Raw genomic sequence first — 18,967 nt, 5'->3', positions numbered from 1 at the left:
GTTGTGATCAACATACAGAACTTTATGATTTAAATGCTACTTGCCCACCAGCTGTTCATGTGGTAAATCTTTCTAAATCTTTGCCTAAGCCTCTGCCTTCTGGATTCAATTTGTCACTTCACAGATAGTGAAACAGAGTTCAAAGAACAACCCTTGAGAACTCCCCTAATCACTGCTTCTCAATGTGAGAGATCCCAAAGGGTAATCATCCCTGACTTTCCATCATCAACAATTTGCATTTATATAGCACCTCTAAAGTACAAAAATGTCCCACAATGCTTCATACAGACTTAAAAGGAAATAAATGGATGCTGAGCTATAGGAGAAGATACAGGGAAAGGTGACCAAAAGTTTGGTCAAAGAGGTGGGTTTTAAGGAGACCCTTAAAGGAGTGAGGTGGAGAGGTGAATGGTTTAGGGAAGGAATTCCAGAGTGTACAGTTTAGGCAGCTGAAGGCACGGTTGCCAAGAGTGGGGTGAAGGGTGAATGCAGAAGAAGCCAGAGTAAGAGGAAAGGTGAGTTCAGAGGTGGGGGGCTGTGGGAGAGTAGAACTAGGGAGAGATGAGACCATGGAGAGATTTAAACACAGACGAGAAATTAAATTTGAAGCTTTGGAGGATCAGACGCCAATATAGGTCAGCAAGGACAGGGGTGATGGATGAGCAGGACTTAGTGTAGAATAGGATACAGGCAGCAGCGTTCTGGATAAATTGAAGATTACAAAGGGTGGAGAATAGGAGGCTGGTCAGAAGAACATTGGAACAGGCAAGTCTGGAGATGACAAAGGCATGGATGAGGGTTCAGCAGCAGATGGGCTAAAGTAGGGGCAGAGGGGGTAATGATATGGAGCTGGAAGTAAGCAGTTTTTGTGATGAAGGGGAAATGGGGTTGGAAGCTCAGATCTGGATCACATAGTTATGAATAGTCTGACTCAGCCTGAGACAGTGGCCAGGGAGGGGATGGAGTCCGTGGTGAAGATATGGAGTTTGTGGCGGGGACCAAACACGGTGGTGTCAGTTTTCCCAATGTTTAGCTGGAAGAAATTGCGGCTCATCCAAGACTGCATGTTGGACAAGCAGTCTGACAACACAAAGGCAGTGGAGAGTTGAGAAAGGTGGTGGAGAGATAGTCCACAGTGTCATCAGTGTACAAGCGGAAGCTGGCTCCATGGCTGTGGATGATGTCATCAAGGAATAGCAAGTAGCTGAGGAAGATGAAGGGCCAAGGATAGATCCTTAGGAGACTGCTATGGTAACAGTGTGGAGATGGGAAGAGAAGCTATTGGCAGAGATGCTCTGGCTATGATCAGGTACTCCTAATCTAACATTTTTATTCACATAATTTCCTTTCTAATTCTACAAGGCATAATATCTTTGACAACCTTATCAAATGTTGTTTGAAATACTCAATAAATATTTAATTGCATTGATATGAGACAAGGGAAGTAGTCTTGAACCTCCACATTCATGGCCTCCTGACTATGTACTGTTCTGTGCAATACAAAGGGAGGAAGGTAAATAATGAAAGGGAAAAAAATAAGTAACATGGAGCTTATCCCAAACTGCAGTTCGATGTCACATCTGTGAAAAACCTGTTGAAGATGCAGAAAATGAAAACTTTATGTGTATTCTTCATTTAGGCCGATTGTCTAATGTTTCCACTGGCCCCACTTTACTTGGCAGCCTTTAACACATACCAGATATGCAAATTAGGAAAATGTTCTGTTCTTCATCACTGTCATCTTTCACTTTTATAAGTTCAAATGGATCTAGAATTTTCAAACACCAGCTATATGGAACTTCACTATTCCTGAAATCAAATAGTTTATTTTTAAAAAAAAACTAGGGGGGAAGAATTGGATAAGGGTCCGTTCTGGGCAATGTTAGCAACACCCCACGCCCGACAGACCCTGGGCGGGCAAGACTTAAGGTTGTTCCTAAGGGAGCGCTTACCTGCAGTGGGCATTCTTTTCCAGGCCTTGCATGTGGAATGAATGCAATTTGCACTTTCCACCACCAGAGGGAGCCCCATCTCTTAAAGGGAAGAAGTTTCTTAGAAACCTCTTAAAGGTAGCTTGTACCTGTTATTTGCTGAAAATAACAGTCTACTGTCTGCATGGATTCTGAACAGAGATCAGACATCGCACACGTAAAACACAGGTGCAGATCCCATCCCTATGTTTACACACTGATGAGTTATGTTAAAACATTGAATAAAGGCTGCACACTCCTAAATCCCACATCCTCCAATCTGCACGCCAGACCTCACCAATCTGCCAATCTGAGTTGGTACCAGGCCTGCGAGAGTGCATGCACCAAGGGTCTCTGCTGGAGACCTTGGGTGCAAGAGGTGGACAGAAGGAGGGACATCCTATATCCACGGGGGGGGTGGGGTGGTGGGGGGGGGGGGGTGCGTGGGGGGAGGCAAAAGGCCCTCCAGACATATACTCAAAAGATAGTGGGAGGCAGCGGGGGGCGAAGTCAATGCCAGGCGCACAGCAACATAAACATGGATGCAATGCAGGAAGAAGTTCAATGCTTTGACATGCGTGGTCAAGGTGAGTGAGGTCAACTGTCAACTGCACCACGCACTACACCTCCCATCCCCCACATACCAATAAACTTTTTCCACCAGTACTCAACTCTTCCAATCAGATGCTTCCTCTCGCCCTACACATTACCACTGTTTCAAGCTGCCCACCCACAACTCACAGGCTACACACACTGGCAGCTATTCAGTCATGACAGGCACATCACCCAGGCACACGTCCCACTTTCTTGCAGGAGAAGGTGGCGCATATTAAGAGGCAGCAAGTGGCAGTGGCATTTAGCCCCTCGAGCCTGTTCCACCATTCAATGAGATCATGGTGGACCTGTGACCTAACTCCATATACCTTTATTAGCCCCATATCCCTTAATACCCGTGGTTCACTGAAATCTATCAATCTCAGATTTAACATTCACAAGTGAGCTAGCATCAACTGCCGACTGCAGAAGAGCATTCCAAACGTCTCCCACCCTTTGCATGTAGAAGCATTTCCTTACTTCACTCCTGCATGTCCTGGCTCTAAATGTTAGGCTATGTCCCCGCGTCCTAGTATTGAAGGATAGGAGACCTCCGAAAACAATTACAAATGTCTCGGCAGCCAGAGGCTATAATCCAGCCACTAACCTGTAAATCCTGCATGGTCCCTTTAAATAGCGCCGGTGGGGGGTCCTCCAGGCACTCTAAGACACGTTCAGATGGTCGGGGTTAAGATTGTTCGTTGAGTTGAGCGTTAAGTCCCAAAATTGTGTCTATCACTTTAAATCAGCTTTGCACACTGATTGAAACCATTTTCTCCCTACTTTGCATGATTCCAGCGTTTCTTATCTGCGCCTGCGCAAACTCTTATACCAAGATGGCATCTGGCGCACGTTACGCAGGAAACGTGCATGTGCATCCAAGACGCCATCTTGGATGTCGGAGAGGCCGTGCAGCACCGAAACAACAGGCGCTGCACGGCCCAATTTAGCACCCATGGTTCTTTACAGCTTCAAGCTTGGTTTTAATGCAATTAAAAATGTTTGCTTTTCTATAAATCGTAACAAATATTACTTTTATGGGCATAACCACTGCTGGTGGGATTTCTATCAAGTTCTGCAGATTCCTGGATTAAGAGCCTAAGAACATAAGAAATAGGAGCAAGAGTAGGCCATCCGACCCCTCGAACCTGCTCCACCATTCAACAAGATCATGGCTGATCTTCTACCTCAACGCCATTTTTCTGCACCATCCCCATATCCCTTGATGCCTTTAATATCTAGAAATCTATCGATCTCTATTTTGAATGTACTCAATGACTGAGCCTCCACAGCCCTCTAGGATAGAGAATTCCAAAGATTCACCACCCTCTGAGTGAAGAAATTTCTCCTCATCTCAGTCCTAAATGGCCTACCTTTTATTCTGAGACTGTGACCCCTGGTTCTAGATTCCCCAGCCGGGGAAAACATCCTCCTTGCATCTACCCTGTCGAGTCCCGTAAGAATTTTGTATGTTTCAATGAGATCACCTCTCATTCTTCTAAACTCTAGAGAATACAGGCCTAGCCTACTCAATCTCTCCTCATACAACAGTCCCGCCATCCTAGAAATCAGTCTGGTGAACCTTCGTTGCACTCCCTCTGTGGCAAGTATATACTTTCTTAGGTAAGGAGACTAAAACAGCAACCTCCAGGTGCGGTCTCACCAGGGCCCTATATAATTGCAGTAAGACATCTTTACTCCTGTACTCAAATCCTCTTGTAATAAAGGCCAACATACCATTTGCCTTCCTAATTGCTTGCTGCACCTGCAAGTTAGCTTTCAGTGACTCATGTACAAGGACACCCAGGTCCCTTTGAACATCAACATTTCCCAATCTCTCACCATTAAAAAAATACTCTGCATTTCTGTTTTTCCTACCAAAGTGGATAACTTCACATTTTTCCACATTATATTCCATCTGCCATGTTCTTGCCCATTCTCTTAGCCTGTCTATATCCCCTTGAAGCCTCTTTGCATCCTCCTCACAACTCACATTCCCACCTAGTTTTTCAGCAAACTTGGAAATATTACATTTGGTCCCCTCATCCAAATTATTGATATAGTGAATAGCTGGGGCCCAAGCACTGATCCCTGTGGTACCCCACTAGTCACAGTCTACCAACCTGAAAAAGACCCGTTTATTCCTACTCTCTATTTTCTGTCTGTTAACCAATTCTCAATCCATGTCAGTATATTACCCCCAATTCCATGTGCTCTAACTTTGTTCACCAACCTCCTGTGTGGAACCTTATCGAACACTTTCTGAAAATCCAAATACACCACATCCACTGGTTCCCCCTTATCTATTCTACTAGTTACATCCTCAAAGAACTCCAATAGGTTTGTCAAACATGATTTCCCTTTCATAAATCCATGTTGTCTCTGCCAAATCCTATTATTATTTTCTAAGTGTCCTGTTATCACATCCTTTATAATAGATTCTAGCATTTTCCCTACTACTGGTGTCAGGCTAATAGGTCTGTAGTTCCCTGTTTTCTCTCTCCCTCCTTTTTTAAATATTTGCTACCCTCCAATCTGCAGGAACCGTTCCAGAATCTATAGAATTTTGGAAGATGACGACCAATGCATCCACTATCTCTATAGCCACCTCTTTCAAAACCCTGGGATGTAGATCATCAGGTCCTTGGGATTTATTAACTTTCAGTCCCATTAATTTCTCTAGTACTATTTTTTTTACTAATACTAATTTCTTTCAGTTCCTCATTTTCACCAGACCCTTGATTCTCTAGTATTTCTGGGAAGTTTTTTGTGACTTCTTCCATGAAGACAGACACAAGGGGGATGATTTTAAACCCAATAATGGGTGGGTTGGGGATGGGAGGGAGTTGAAAATAGTTGTTTTTTGGGCTACGACTGCAACCCGGCTTTATTTCTGGGTTTAATGTCGGCGTGTAAAAGTACAGACTTCCCACTGGGAATGTAAAGCCTGAAAATTTTGCGGTTGCGACCCAAAAAAACAACTATTTTCAATTCTCACCCATCCCCAACTCACCTGTTCGTGGGGTTTAAAATCACCCCCAAAGTATTTGTTTAATTTCTCTGCCATTTCCTTATTCCCCATTATAAATTCTCCCGTCTCTCTCTGTAAGGGACCCACATTTGCCTTCGCCAGTCTTTTCCTTTTTACATACCTATAGAAGCTTTTACAGTCCGTTTTTATGTTTCCCGTTGGTTTACTCTCATATTCTATTTTCCTTTCTTTATCAATTTCTTGATCCTCCTTTGCTGAATTCTAAAATGCTCCCAATCCTCAGGCCTACTGCTTTTCCTGGCAACTTTATATGCCTCTTTCTTTGATTTAATACTATTTTTAATTTCTCTTGTTAGCCACGGTTGGACCACTTTTCCTGTTGGGTTTTTGTGCCTTAAAGGAATATATATTTGTTGCAAATTATGTGTTAATTCTTTAAATGCTAGCCATTGCCTGTCTACTGTTATACCTTTTAATGTAGTTCCCCAATCAACCACAGCCAACTTGCGTCTCAGACCTTCATAGTTTCCTCTGTTTAGATTTAAGACCCTAGTTTCGGATTGAACTCCATCACTTTCAAACTTAATGAAGAATTCTATCATATTATGCTCATTCTTCCCTAAGGGCTCCTTTACAAGAAGATTAATTAACCCTTTCTCATTGTACAATACTAGATCTAAAATAGCCTGTTCCCTAGTTGGTTCCTCAACATACTGTAAACAATCTTACAACACCAAGTTACAGTCCAACAATTTTATTTGAAAATCACAAGCTTTCGGAGGCTTCGTCCTTCGTCAGGTGAATGTCAGGATTTCCTGACATTCACCTGACGAAGGACGAAGCCTCCGAAAGCTTGTGATTTTCAAATAAAATTGTTGGACTAGAACTTGGTGTTGTAAGATTGTTTACATTTGTCAACCCCAGTCCATCACCGGCATCTCCACATCACTTCAACATAGTGATCTAGAAAACCATCTCGTATACATTCCAGGAATTCTTCCTCCACAGTATTAGTGCTAATTTGGTTTGCCCAATCTCGAGATAAAGCCCTCCCTGATTCCTGTATTACCCTTGTTACATGCACTTCTAATTTCCTGCTTTATACCGTGCCCTATATTACCACTACTGTTTGGTGGCCTATAAACAACTCCCACCAATGTTTTCTGCTCCTTGCTGTTTCTTAGCTCCATCCAAACTGATTAGAATCATAGAAGTTTACAACATGGAAACAGGCCCTTCGGCCCAACATGTCCATGTCGCCCAGTTTATACCACTAAGCTAGTCCCAATTGCCTGCACTTGGCCCATATCCCTCTATACCCATCTTACCCATGTAACTGTCCAAATGCTTTTTAAAAGACAAAATTGTACCCGCCTCTACTACTGCCTCTGGCAGCTCGTTCCAGACACTCACCACCCTTTGAGTGAAAAAATTGCCCCTCTGGACCCTTTTGTATCTCTCCCCTCTCACCTTAAATCTATGCCCCCTCGTTATAGACTCCCCTACCTTTGGGAAAAGATTTTGACTATCTACATTATCTATGCCCCTCATTATTTTATAGACTTCTATAAGATCACCCCTAAACCTCCTACTCTCCAGGGAAAAAAGACTCAGTCTATCCAACCTCTCCCTATAAGTCAAACCATCAAGTCCTGGTAGCATCCTAGTAAATCTTTTCTGCACTCTTTCTAGTTTAATAATATCCTTTCTATAATAGGGTGACCAGAACTGTACACAGTATTCCAAGTGTGGCCTTACTAATGTCTTGTACAACTTCAACAAGACATCCCAACTCCTGCATTCAATGTTCTGACCAATGAAACCAAGCATGCCGAATGCCTTCTTCACCACCCTATCCACCTGTGACTCCACTTTCAAGGAGCTATGAACCTGTACTCCTAGATCTCTTTGTTCTATAACTCTCCCCAACGCCCTACCATTAACGGAGTAGGTCCTGGCCCGATTCGATCTACCAAAATGCATCACCTCACATTTATCTAAATTAAACTCCATCTGCCATTCATCGGCCCACTGGCCCAATTTATCAAGATCCCGTTGCAATCCTAGATAACCTTCTTCACTGTCCACAATCCACCAATTCTACATCTTGATCTTCTGAGCCAAAAGCCTTTCTCACTAGTGTACCGATCTCATCCTTTGTTAACAGCGTTACCCCACCTCTTTTCCTTCCTTCTTAAATGTCGAATATCCTTGAATATTCAGTTCCAAGCCTTGGTCACCCTGCAGCCACGTTGCTGTAATGGCAAATAGATCTACCCATTTACTTCTATTTGTGCCGTTAATTCATCTACCTTGTTGCAAATGCTGCGTGCATTCAGATAAAGTACCTTTAATTTTGTCTTTTTAACATTTTTTCTGCTGGTCTTTGTTTCCGCCGCCTTTAAATTTCACTTACTGCTTTTCTGCCTTCCATTTCCAGCTTTGTTACTCCCTTCTGAATCTCCTCTCAGGTTCCCATCCCCCTGCCAAGTTAGTTTAAACCCTCCCTAGCAGACCACACCGCAAGGATATTGGTCCCAGCCCTGTTGAGGTGCAACCTGTCCAGCTTGTACAGGTCCCACCTCCCCCAGAACCGGTCCTAATGCCCCAGGAATCTAAAGCCCTCCCTCCTGCACCATCTCTCCAGCCACGCATTCATCTGCTCTATCGTCTTATTTGTATACACACTAGAGCATGGCAGTGGGAGTAATCTGGAGATTACTGCCTTGAGGTCCTGCTTGTTAATCTCTTTTCTAACTCCTTAAACTCTGCCTGCAGGATTCTTCAGCAACACATGAGCTATATGGATGAAAATTTATATTTATAGCTTGCAACACCATTTACAAGCTACTTGTATTGTTACAGTCAGTATGAAGGTAAATAGTTTTGTTTTCTGTATGCAATACAAATAATGTTTATTCAGTACAAAATTAAATATTAGGCAGCATGATACTCCTTGAAATTCTGCAGGTTGACAGGTTTTCCCAGAAGTTTGAAATGCTAATACTGACACAGGTTTGATTGAATTGTTCTGCATAGTATAATCTTAAATAACACTCAATATTTACATTTCTTTCCCAAGAACACATTGATTTTTCCTTGATCCATGTTTAAATGCTTGCATACAAACTGTACACATTATACATAACACGATCTTTCTTTACATTTAAATTTACATTAATACTTTGGATAATACACAAGCCAAAGTTGGCCATATTTACAGATACACTTATTTATTTGCACCAGCAGCACAACAGCTGTTTTTGATTGGCTTTTTTCCAGTTACAGTATTCTTTGGCCTACATAAGATGTTTGAAAACTAATCAAACCAAATATCCCACTTTAAAACAGCAGTTTTATATTTTTTTTAAAACCCATGATCTCTAAAAAGTAACTACCAGTTCACATTTGATTATTGAATGTGTAATTTCCTTTGGAAATTCAATACTGAGGAATGAAATACAGCAACCTTTTCAAGCCAACAGTAGTACTGTAATTTTAGGGCAGTATTATGTATTTAGCATTTAGCTGCTTCTTCTATTTTCCTTTTTGTAATCCACAAAATATCGCAGTCCAGGAAAAAGTAAGCACTTGCTAAAAGAAATATTCAATCTATAAAGTGCATTAGTGTTTCAAGGTTTGTCCTTCTTTGCACTGCATTTCTTGTGACTTTATTAATAGAATGCATTAGGATGAATAACGAGTTGAGTTTGCAGACAATGATGGAGCGGATAGGTCCTTGAGAATTTTATTAAGGCCGGCAATGTTTTCTTCAAGTAGGTAGTTTTTCTTCTCTGTTGTCTTCTGCCGCTGTTCAGACATTTCGAGGGCCTTGAGGAGTTGACCGTTCTCAACATACAAGTCCTTGACTACTTCCTCTGCTTTAACATTCTTTGACAGCTGGAAATCAACAGTAACCAAAGTTATAAAAATCATTCCATTGTCTTTGTTGTCTGTTTTAAAGTGACATGCATTGAAAAATCAGTAAAGTCTTTTTGTAGAGTTTTCTTGTTTCATCTATGAAATTCTACTTTAGAATAATTTGCTTATTTCCCCACTCCACATGTTCCTTTTAACAAAAACATATGGCCAAGTAACAGGATAATGCATTCCTTTTTAAAAAAAAATAGGGTAGAAATCTATTACAATTTTGTCTCATGTTTTAACAGTAGTTAGAAAAAAAATGAGCAATCTAACCACATTCATAACAGCAATAGATCTAATTTACAAGTACAACTTACTTGTTCTTTCAGTTGGATGACTTTGTCTTGAAGAAGTAACTTTACATTCCTTAACTTATTTTCAATATCTGCCATCCTTTCTTCCACCTTTTTTAGCAGTTGTTTATATGTCTCCTAGAAGAAAAATATTAAAAACATTGGTTACTGGCAAAAAATATAACTGTGGATTTACTTCTGATTGTAAAAAAAAGCCTGAATAAATCATTCTATTACTTGACAAAATCTTCAAAAGTACAGGCACTGTTTGAGTGAAAAAAAGTTCTATAGCTACCATATACAATATTTAATCAAGTAGAATTTCATAGATAAAACAAAACTCAACAACTGGTTTATATCATTTTATTTTATAAATTAGTAAGGATCCTATTGATTTTCAGTAGACAGCTCTTTAAAATGTTAGTGCTTATCAGACAACAATTATTTTAAAAATGTTTCAACTCTCACCAGAACAAGACAATACAGAGACAACAATATGCCTACAGTGAATGTGTACTTTCCTGAAAAACTCTCACAGATATTACTGAACTAGTAATATTTGGAGTAAGAGGAAAGTTGGTAAGTTAATGTTTCAAATGGATGGCTGCCAGACAGGTTAATAACATTTTAGAATTGCTGGAAGATTCGTCTGAAAGCAAGTTCTGGGCTCAAAAGAATTAAGGTGTAAATAATAGATTTATGAAAGCAATGAAAAAAAACTCAACACATTAAAACTGTTTGAATTCAGTAAGGAGATAATGATGCAAATACCACAGCAGCAGAAATTGATTTACTGTGGTTAAGTGTCTACTATGGTTGAGACAGACGATTTTGACGTGAGAAATGTAAAACTTTGTGACAAACTATGCACAGCATAATATTGTGAATTGCTTTCATTGCATTATCAATTAGTATTTTGTACCATTTAAAAAGTGATATTCAATTATATAAAAACCACACACACACAAATTAAAAATCACAGATTTATTGTCAAAACAAAAATATAACAAAAAAGGAGGAATCCATGTCAATCAGAAAACTGTAAATGACTACATAGAGATGTATTTTTTTCATTCAGGCAGTGGGTGTGCAAAATTGTAAGAAACAGAATTCTTGCTAATAAGCATAAAATCAACTGAGTAGGTACAGAAAAAAAAATTTGCAAAACAAGAGCCTAACATTTGTGCATTAATTTTCTTACGACAGGCAATCAAAAAATCAGGACATTTCTCCCTTTCTCCAAATTGCAAGAAGCTTGTAGTGATACTGTCAAATATAACTTAAGGCCTGTAATTTAGGGCTGCAATTAAGAATAGGAAAATTTATTTTGGAAGACATGGAATAAAACAAATTCGTTTTATGTGGAAGTTTAAAACTCAAATACACAATTAACAATTGTGTCTGATATCTACAACACTAGAAAAGTTAAATACTATTTTAAATAAAATTCAACATATATGTTACACTTGAACTTTTGCAATAATAGATATTATTAAAAAATCAAATTTCTACATCAAATACTTAATAAATAAAAAATAATTTATAACACCATATTTTTCCTCCAAAATACAAGAAGTGTCATAGCCTTTCAATTCTGAGAACATTTTCTACTTATGATAAAAAGCTGTTTACAACGAAAGCCTTCACAAGTGCCCAATCCTCCTGTAGGTATCAGCATGCACTGCTCGCTGCTCCGGTAGTAAGGCCTATAGAAAGAATGTAAGTGGTACACTTCACCCTGTATTATATAAGAATTGACTCAATATCCCACACTACTCATAACTACACATCGGCACAACAAAACTACGACAGACAAAGCAAACTAAAAAATATTTTCCTGATAAAGTAAATCCACCTGCACCAAAAGGAACAAGATAACTAGAAAATCATATTGTTATATTTTGGTAAAAGCACGTTCTTCATGTGTGGGAATAGCTGGTGCATAGCAGCTGGCTATTCAACCATGAGAGGTTATCACACCAGGGCCCAATCTTTTCTACACTCAATGTCCACACATATATATTTCCAGCAGAAGTCACTGGACTGGCGTCACCAGGAAGGAATTCTGGCTAATTCTACCTCCTTAAACCAGAACGCTGAAGCCAACTTTACCGCCACCCTGGTTGAGATTAGTTAAACTTTTCTGATTGATGGGACCTTTCTGGTCTGCACAGCTGTTATTCACTGCCTTAATCAGCAGAGTCACTGGAGGAGCTCACAAATGTAATTTTAATCATCTCAGTAGTCAGATGTAAGCATTCATCTAGAATATCCCTTGTTCTTAGCATTTACCTACCCTGCTAGCCCATATAGATTGAATTAGTTCTCTTCATACTCATTTTTTGTTTGTCCAAAAGAAAGCCACAGCACTTAATGATTTTTCTGGGGTTTTGCCTCTGATGTTATTTTCAGTTTTCTCCCCCTGGTTTTATAGGAACATAGGAACAGGAGTAGGCCATTCAGCCCCTCGTGCCTGCTCCGCCATTTGATAAGATCATGGCTGATCTGTGATCTAGCTCCATAGACCTGCCTTTGGCCCATATCCCTTAATACCTTTGGTTGCCTAAAAGCTATCCATCTCAGATTTAAATTTAGCAATTGAGCTAGTATCAATTGCTGTTTGCGGAAGAGAGTTCCAAACTTCTACAACCCTTTGTGTGTAGAAATGTTTTCTAATCTCGCTCCTGAAAGGTCTGGCTCTAATTTTTAGACTGTGCCCCCTACTCCTAAAATCCCCAACCAGCGGAAATAGTTTCTCTCTATCCATCCTATCTGTTCCCCTTAATATCTTATAAACTTCGATCAGATCACCCCTTAACCTTCGAAACTCCAGAGAATACAACCCCAATTTGTGTAATCTCTCCTCGTAACTTAATCCTTGCAGTCCGGGTATCATTCTAGTAAACCTATGCTGCACTCCCTCCAAGGCCAATATGTCCTTCCGAAGGTGCGGTGCCCAGAACTGCTCACAGTACTCCAGGTGCGGTCTAACTGGGGTTTTGTATAGCTGCATCATAACTTCTGCCCCCTTGTACTCAAGTCCTCTAGATATATAGGCCAGCATTCCATTAGCCTTATTGATTATTTTCTGTACCTGTTCATGACACATCAATGATCTATGTACCTGAACCCCTAGGTCCCTTTGGACATCCACTGTTTTTAACTTTTTACCATTTAGAAAGTACCCTGTTCTATCCTTTTTTGATCCAAAGCGGATGACCTCACATTTATCTAATTGAATTCCATTTGCCACAGTTTTGCCCATTCACCTAATCTATCAATATCGCTTTGTAATTTTATATTTTCATCTACACCGCTTACAATGCCACCAATCTGTGTCATCGGCAAACTTAGATATGAGACTTTCTATGCCTTCATCGAAGTCGTTAATAAATATTGTGCATAATTGAGGCCCCAAGACAGATCCCTGCGGGACTCCACTAGTCACATCCTGCCAATGTGAGTATCTACCCATTATCCCTACTCTCTGTCGCCTTTCGCTCAGCCAACTTCCTAACCAAGTCCGTACTTTTCCCTCGATTCCATGGGCCTCTATCTTAGCTAACAGTCTCTTATGTGGGACCTTATCAAATGCCTTCTGGAAGTCCATATAAATAACATCCATTGACATTCCCCTGTCCACTACTTTAGTCACCTCTTCAAAAAATTCAATCAGGCACGACCTACCTTTCACAAATCCATGCTGGCTCTCTGATTAACTGAAAATTCGAGGTGTTCAGTCACCCTATCCTTAATTATAGACTCCAGCATTTTCCCCACAACAGATGTTAGCCTAACTGGTCTATAATTCCCTGGTTTCCCCTCTCTCTCCTTTCTTAAAAAGCAGAGTGACATGTGCAATTTTCCAATCTAGAGGGACAGTTCCTGAATCTAGAGAACGTTGAAAGATTATAGTTAGGGCATCCGCAATGTGCTCACCTACTTCCTTTAAAACCCTGGGATGGAAACCATCTGGTCCTGGGGATTTGTCACTCTTTAGTGCTATTATTTTCTTCATTACTGTTGCTTTGCTTATGTTAATTTTATCGAGTCCCTGTCCCCGATTCAATATAAGTTTTCTTGGGATTTCCGGCATGCTATCCTCTTTTTCGACTGTAAATACTGACGCAAAGTAATTGTTCAACATGTCCGCCATTTCCCCATTGTCAATGACAATATCCCCCCAATATCCTTAGACCATGTCCCAATTGCAAACCAAGAGGAACAGGGGTTGACCTCCTTTTGTGTCTCTTGTTTTCACTGGTACATGACCACAGCTCAGAGATGCCTAGGATTTTTCCCTTCTCAATTATGAAGCAGCCTTCACTGATCACTTCTTCACATCAACATTTGTAAACAATTTTACAACACCAAGTTATAGTCCAGCAATTTTATTTTAAATTCACAAGCTTTCGGAGGCTACCTCCTTCCTCAGGTGAACGATGTGGAAATGAAATCCTCGAAATGAAGTCGCATTTATAATTCACAGAACAATGCTTGGTGATAACAGACAGTTTTTTCAACTGCCCGTTGCCAAGGCAATCAGTGTGCAGACAGACAGGTGTTACCTGCCAGGTCTCAGAATATACAAATCACCAAAAAAAACAACAAACAAAAAAAAACAGAGATAGAGAGGTAGAAACATAGAAAAGACAGCAACTGACCCGTTATATTAAAAACAGATAACATTTGTTCGCTGGTGGGGTAACGTGTAGCGTGACATGAACCCAAGATCCCGGTTGAGGCCGTCCTCATGGGTGCGGAACTTGGCTATCAATTTCTGCTCGACGATTTTGCGTTGTCGTGTGTCTCGAAGGCCGCCTTGGAGTACGCTTACCCGAAGGTCGGTGGCTGAATGTCCTTGACTGCTGAAGGCTCCGGGAATTCTACCACAAACCCCAAGATTTCAGCAGCGAACCCAATGAGACAATCGACGATCCGGAACAGCAGACAGAGGGATCCGCGGTACAGCAACCGAAGAGGAAAGAGTCAAACTGGACTCCTCCGGAGGGTCGCTGCCCTCAGCTTGACATGTATGCTCAAGCTGTCAGGAAATGCGTCAATGCCAGATTCATCAGCCGCACTCAGAAGACAGTCCAGAATGTCACCCGAGCACAACGCAACGCCATCAACGCTCTCAAGACCAACCGCAACATCGTCATCAAACCAGCGGACAAAGGAGGAGCCATAGTCATACAGAACAGAACGGACTATTGCAAAGAAGCATACCGACAACTGGACAACCAGGAACACTACAGATGGTTACCCGCAGACCCGACCAAAGAACACACCCACCAGCTCAACAAACTGATCAAGACCTTCGATCCAGACCTTCAAAGCATCCTACGCACTCTCATCCCACGTACTCCCCGCGTGGGAGACTTCTACTGCCTCCCAAAGATACACAAAGCCAACACACCCGGACGTCCTATCGTATCAGGCAACCGAACCCTGTGTGAGAACCTCTCTGGATACATCGAGGGCATCCTGAAACCCATCGTACAGGGAACCCCCAGCTTCTGTCGCGACACTACAGACTTCCTACAAAAACTCAGTACCCACGGACCAGTTGAACCAGGAACACTTCTCACCACGATGGACGTCTCGGCACTATACACCAGTATCCCCCACGATGACGGCATCGCTGCGACAGCATCAATACTCAACACCAACAACAGCCAATCTCCGGACGCCATCCTACAACTCATCCGCTTCATCCTGGATCACAATGTCTTCACCTTCAATAACCAGTTCTTTACCCAAACACACGGAACAGCCATGGGGACCAAATTCGCACCCCAATACGCCAACATTTTCATGCACAAGTTCGAGCAGGACTTCTTCACTGCACAAGACCTCCAACCAACACTATACACCAGATACATCGACGACATTTTCTTTCTATGGACCCACGGCGAAGAATCACTGAAGAGACTACACGATAACATCAACAAGTTCCATCCCACCATCAAGCTCACCATGGACTACTCCTCAGAATCAGTTTCTTTCTTGGACACACGAATCTCCATCAAAGACGGGCACCTCAGCACCTCACTCTACCGCAAGCCCACGGACAACCTCACGATGCTCCACTTTTCCAGCTTCCACCCTAACCACGTCAAAGAGGCCATCCCCTATGGACAGGCCCTGCGAATACACAGGGTCTGCTCAGACGAGGAGGAACGCGATGGACACCTACAGACGCTGAAAGACGCCCTAGTAAGAACGGGATATGACACTCGACTCATCGATCGACAGTTCCGACGGGCCACAGCAAAAAATCGCATAGACCTCCTCAGGAGACTAACACGGGACGCAACCAACAGAGTACCCTTTGTCGTCCAGTACTTCCCCGGAGCGGAGAAACTACGCCATGTTCTCCGCAGCCTTCAACATGTCATCAATGACGACGAACACCTCGCTATGGCCATCCCCACACCTCCACTACTCGCCTTTAAACAGCCACCCAACCTCAAACAGACCATCGTTCGCAGCAAATTACCTAGCTTTCAAGAGAACAGCGTCCACGACACCACACAACCCTGCCGCGGTAACCTCTGCAAGACATGCCAGATCATCGACACAGATACCACCATCACACGAGAGGACACCACCCACCAGGTGCATGGTTCATACTCCTGTGACTCGGCCAACGTTGTCTACCTCATACGTTGCAGGAAAGGATGCCCTAGAGCATGGTACATTGGCGAGACCATGCAGACACTGCGACAACGGATGAACGGACACCGCGCAACAATCGCCAAACAGGAGGGTTCCCTCCCAGTCGGGGAACACTTCAGCAGTCAAGGACATTCATCCACCGACCTTCGGGTAAGCGTACTCCAAGGCGGCCTTCGAGACACACGACAACGCAAAATCGTCGAGCAGAAATTGATAGCCAAGTTCCGCACCCATGAGGACGGCCTCAACCGGGATCTTGGGTTCATGTCACGCTACACGTTACCCCACCAGCGAACAAATGTTATCTGTTTTTAATATAACGGGTCAGTTGCTGTCTTTTCTATGTTTCTACCTCTCTATCTCTGTTTTTTTTTGTTTGTTGTTTTTTTTGGTGATTTGTATATTCTGAGACCTGGCAGGTAACACCTGTCTGTCTGCACACTGATTGCCTTGGCAACGGGCAGTTGAAAAAACTGTCTGTTATCACCAAGCATTGTTCTGTGAATTATAAATGCGACTTCATTTCGAGGATTTCATTTCCACATCGTTCACCTGAGGAAGGAGGTAGCCTCCGAAAGCTTGTGAATTTAAAATAAAATTGCTGGACTATAACTTGGTGTTGTAAAATTGTTTACAATTGTCAACCCCAGTCCATCACCGGCATCTCCACATCATCACATCAACATAGTTGAGATGAGAACGCAGCAGTGCGGGGAATTGGTAGCATGAACCCACATGCCATATCGAAGACGACCCTTTCCTCAGTGGATAACATAAATAGGAGAATAATCAAGAATTACTAAATTACAGTGCTGATTACTGCTCTGAACTTTGAACGCTCTGCTTCCCCCACTCACGAACTTAGGATTTTCCAGCAGCACTACCTCTAGTGGCCTTGCTGGAAAGACCAGCTGGCGCTGAAACAGCTGTTCCATCAGTTGACCTACCAGAGAATAGTGCATTTAAGAGGCAGGTTCTATCTTGATTTCAAAGTCACAGCTTTGCAAAGATCAGTCCTTTTAAAGGCTGCTGATGGGATCAGTGGAGGTGAATGAATACTGCTTTTAGCACTCTCCTCTGCAGTCGGGGAAAGGCTGTGGGTCTGTGGGAGGTCTGATGACCGGAGCTGTGTGTGGGTGCAGGAGAGAGCTGTGAACTGGCAGATCAGCTGACATAACACCAGTTGCTCTTGCCAGCAGGTCCAACAAATGTGAGCGTTGCTGAGAACTAGCGCTCACATCCTCTCATGGAATGAAGATGACAAATAGTGGAAGCACTGACAATTGAGGCTCTACCATACTCTAAATTTCAAGGAGAGTTTTTTATACTGTCTGTTAAGGTGAGAAACACAAACATTGTGTGACATAAGAACAATGGGCACGATTTGATTATGCACCAGTACTGAAGCAAACTTCTCCAAATCACCAATAAAGCTATCATTTTGGATCGCAAAATCCCATTTGCCATGTACACAAGTGCAGAATGCAATCTATGCAATTGGAAGTGGCATAAAATTGGCCCTATCACCACTAAAACTTTCTCGAGCTGCGAAAATATTTTTAAAACATAAAAACGCTCAGCTAATGCAACAGCATTCATATTGCTGATGTGAATAGGCTGGAATCAATCGAAACTAGGAACACCACCTTTTTAGTGTTGTAAGGAATAAAACAAAAACAATTTCATTAAAAGTTGGAATACAAAAATGTTTAGCGCTATAATACTAATGCAGTCCCCAAAAGGTATTAGTAAATATATTGCAGAACCATCCAGTTATTTCAAGGTACAAAAATTAAATAATTTCCTTTCAAGAATCTAGTTCTGGGAAATGAAATGGGGCAAGTGGAGCATGTTTCAGTGGGGGAGCATTTGGGAACAGTAATCATAATATAATCAGGTGTAAAACAGTTATGAAAAAAGACAAGGAATAATCAAACTTAAAAATACTTAACTGGAGGAGGGCTAATTTCAGTGAGTTAAAAAGGGATCTTGCCCAGTTGGATTGGAATCACAAATTGTTAGGCAAAACAGTAATTGAACTATGGGAGGCCTTCATGGAGAAGATGGTTTGGGTACAGAGTAGACACTATCCCACAAGGGAGAATGGAAGGGCATCCACAGCTAGAATTCCCTGAATGACTAAAGATATAGGGATTAAAACGAAACAGAAAAAGGAGGATTATGATAAATGCAAGATTCATAATACAGTAGAGGACCAAGCTGAATACAGAAAGTACAGAGGAGATCTAAAAAAGGAAAGAAGGGCAAAGAGAGAGTATGAGAATAGATTAGCGGCTAACATAAAATGGAACCCAAAAGTCTTTAATAAACATATAAATAGTAAAAGGGTAGTCAAAGGAAATGTGGGGCCGATTAGGGACAAAAAAGGAGACCTTCTTGTGGAGGCAGAGGATATGGCTGAGGTAATAAATGAATATTTCGCATCGGTCTTCACTAGAGAAGAGGATGCTGCCAATGTAGCAAGAAAGGAGCAGATCGTAATGATATTGTCG

General features: G+C 41.8%; 1 protein-coding gene across 2 annotated transcripts in view; it reads right to left on the bottom strand.

The window, feature by feature from the left end:
• Positions 1-8,440: 8,440 nt before the first annotated feature.
• The window catches only part of nin (ninein (GSK3B interacting protein)), a 134,243-nt gene continuing 123,716 nt past the window's right edge, over positions 8,441-18,967 (bottom strand). The window contains exons 28-29 of one of the 2 annotated variants that reach the window (XM_067991638.1): positions 9,798-9,911; positions 8,441-9,456 (exon numbers count right to left, since the gene is read on the bottom strand). In XM_067991638.1, coding sequence (XP_067847739.1) covers positions 9,244-9,456; positions 9,798-9,911 — 327 coding nt within the window. In that variant the 3' untranslated portion in view covers positions 8,441-9,243. Of the gene's footprint in view, positions 9,457-9,797; positions 9,912-10,791; positions 11,480-18,967 lie in introns of those variants that run through there. The other variant, XM_067991639.1, reaches the window with a different exon arrangement.

This window comes from Heptranchias perlo, chromosome 10, assembly GCF_035084215.1.
Source record: "Heptranchias perlo isolate sHepPer1 chromosome 10, sHepPer1.hap1, whole genome shotgun sequence".
Classification (NCBI taxonomy): Eukaryota; Metazoa; Chordata; class Chondrichthyes; order Hexanchiformes; family Hexanchidae; genus Heptranchias; species Heptranchias perlo.
The sequence above is the reverse complement of the archived record's forward strand: the minus strand, read 5'-3'. Positions and strand labels throughout refer to the sequence as shown.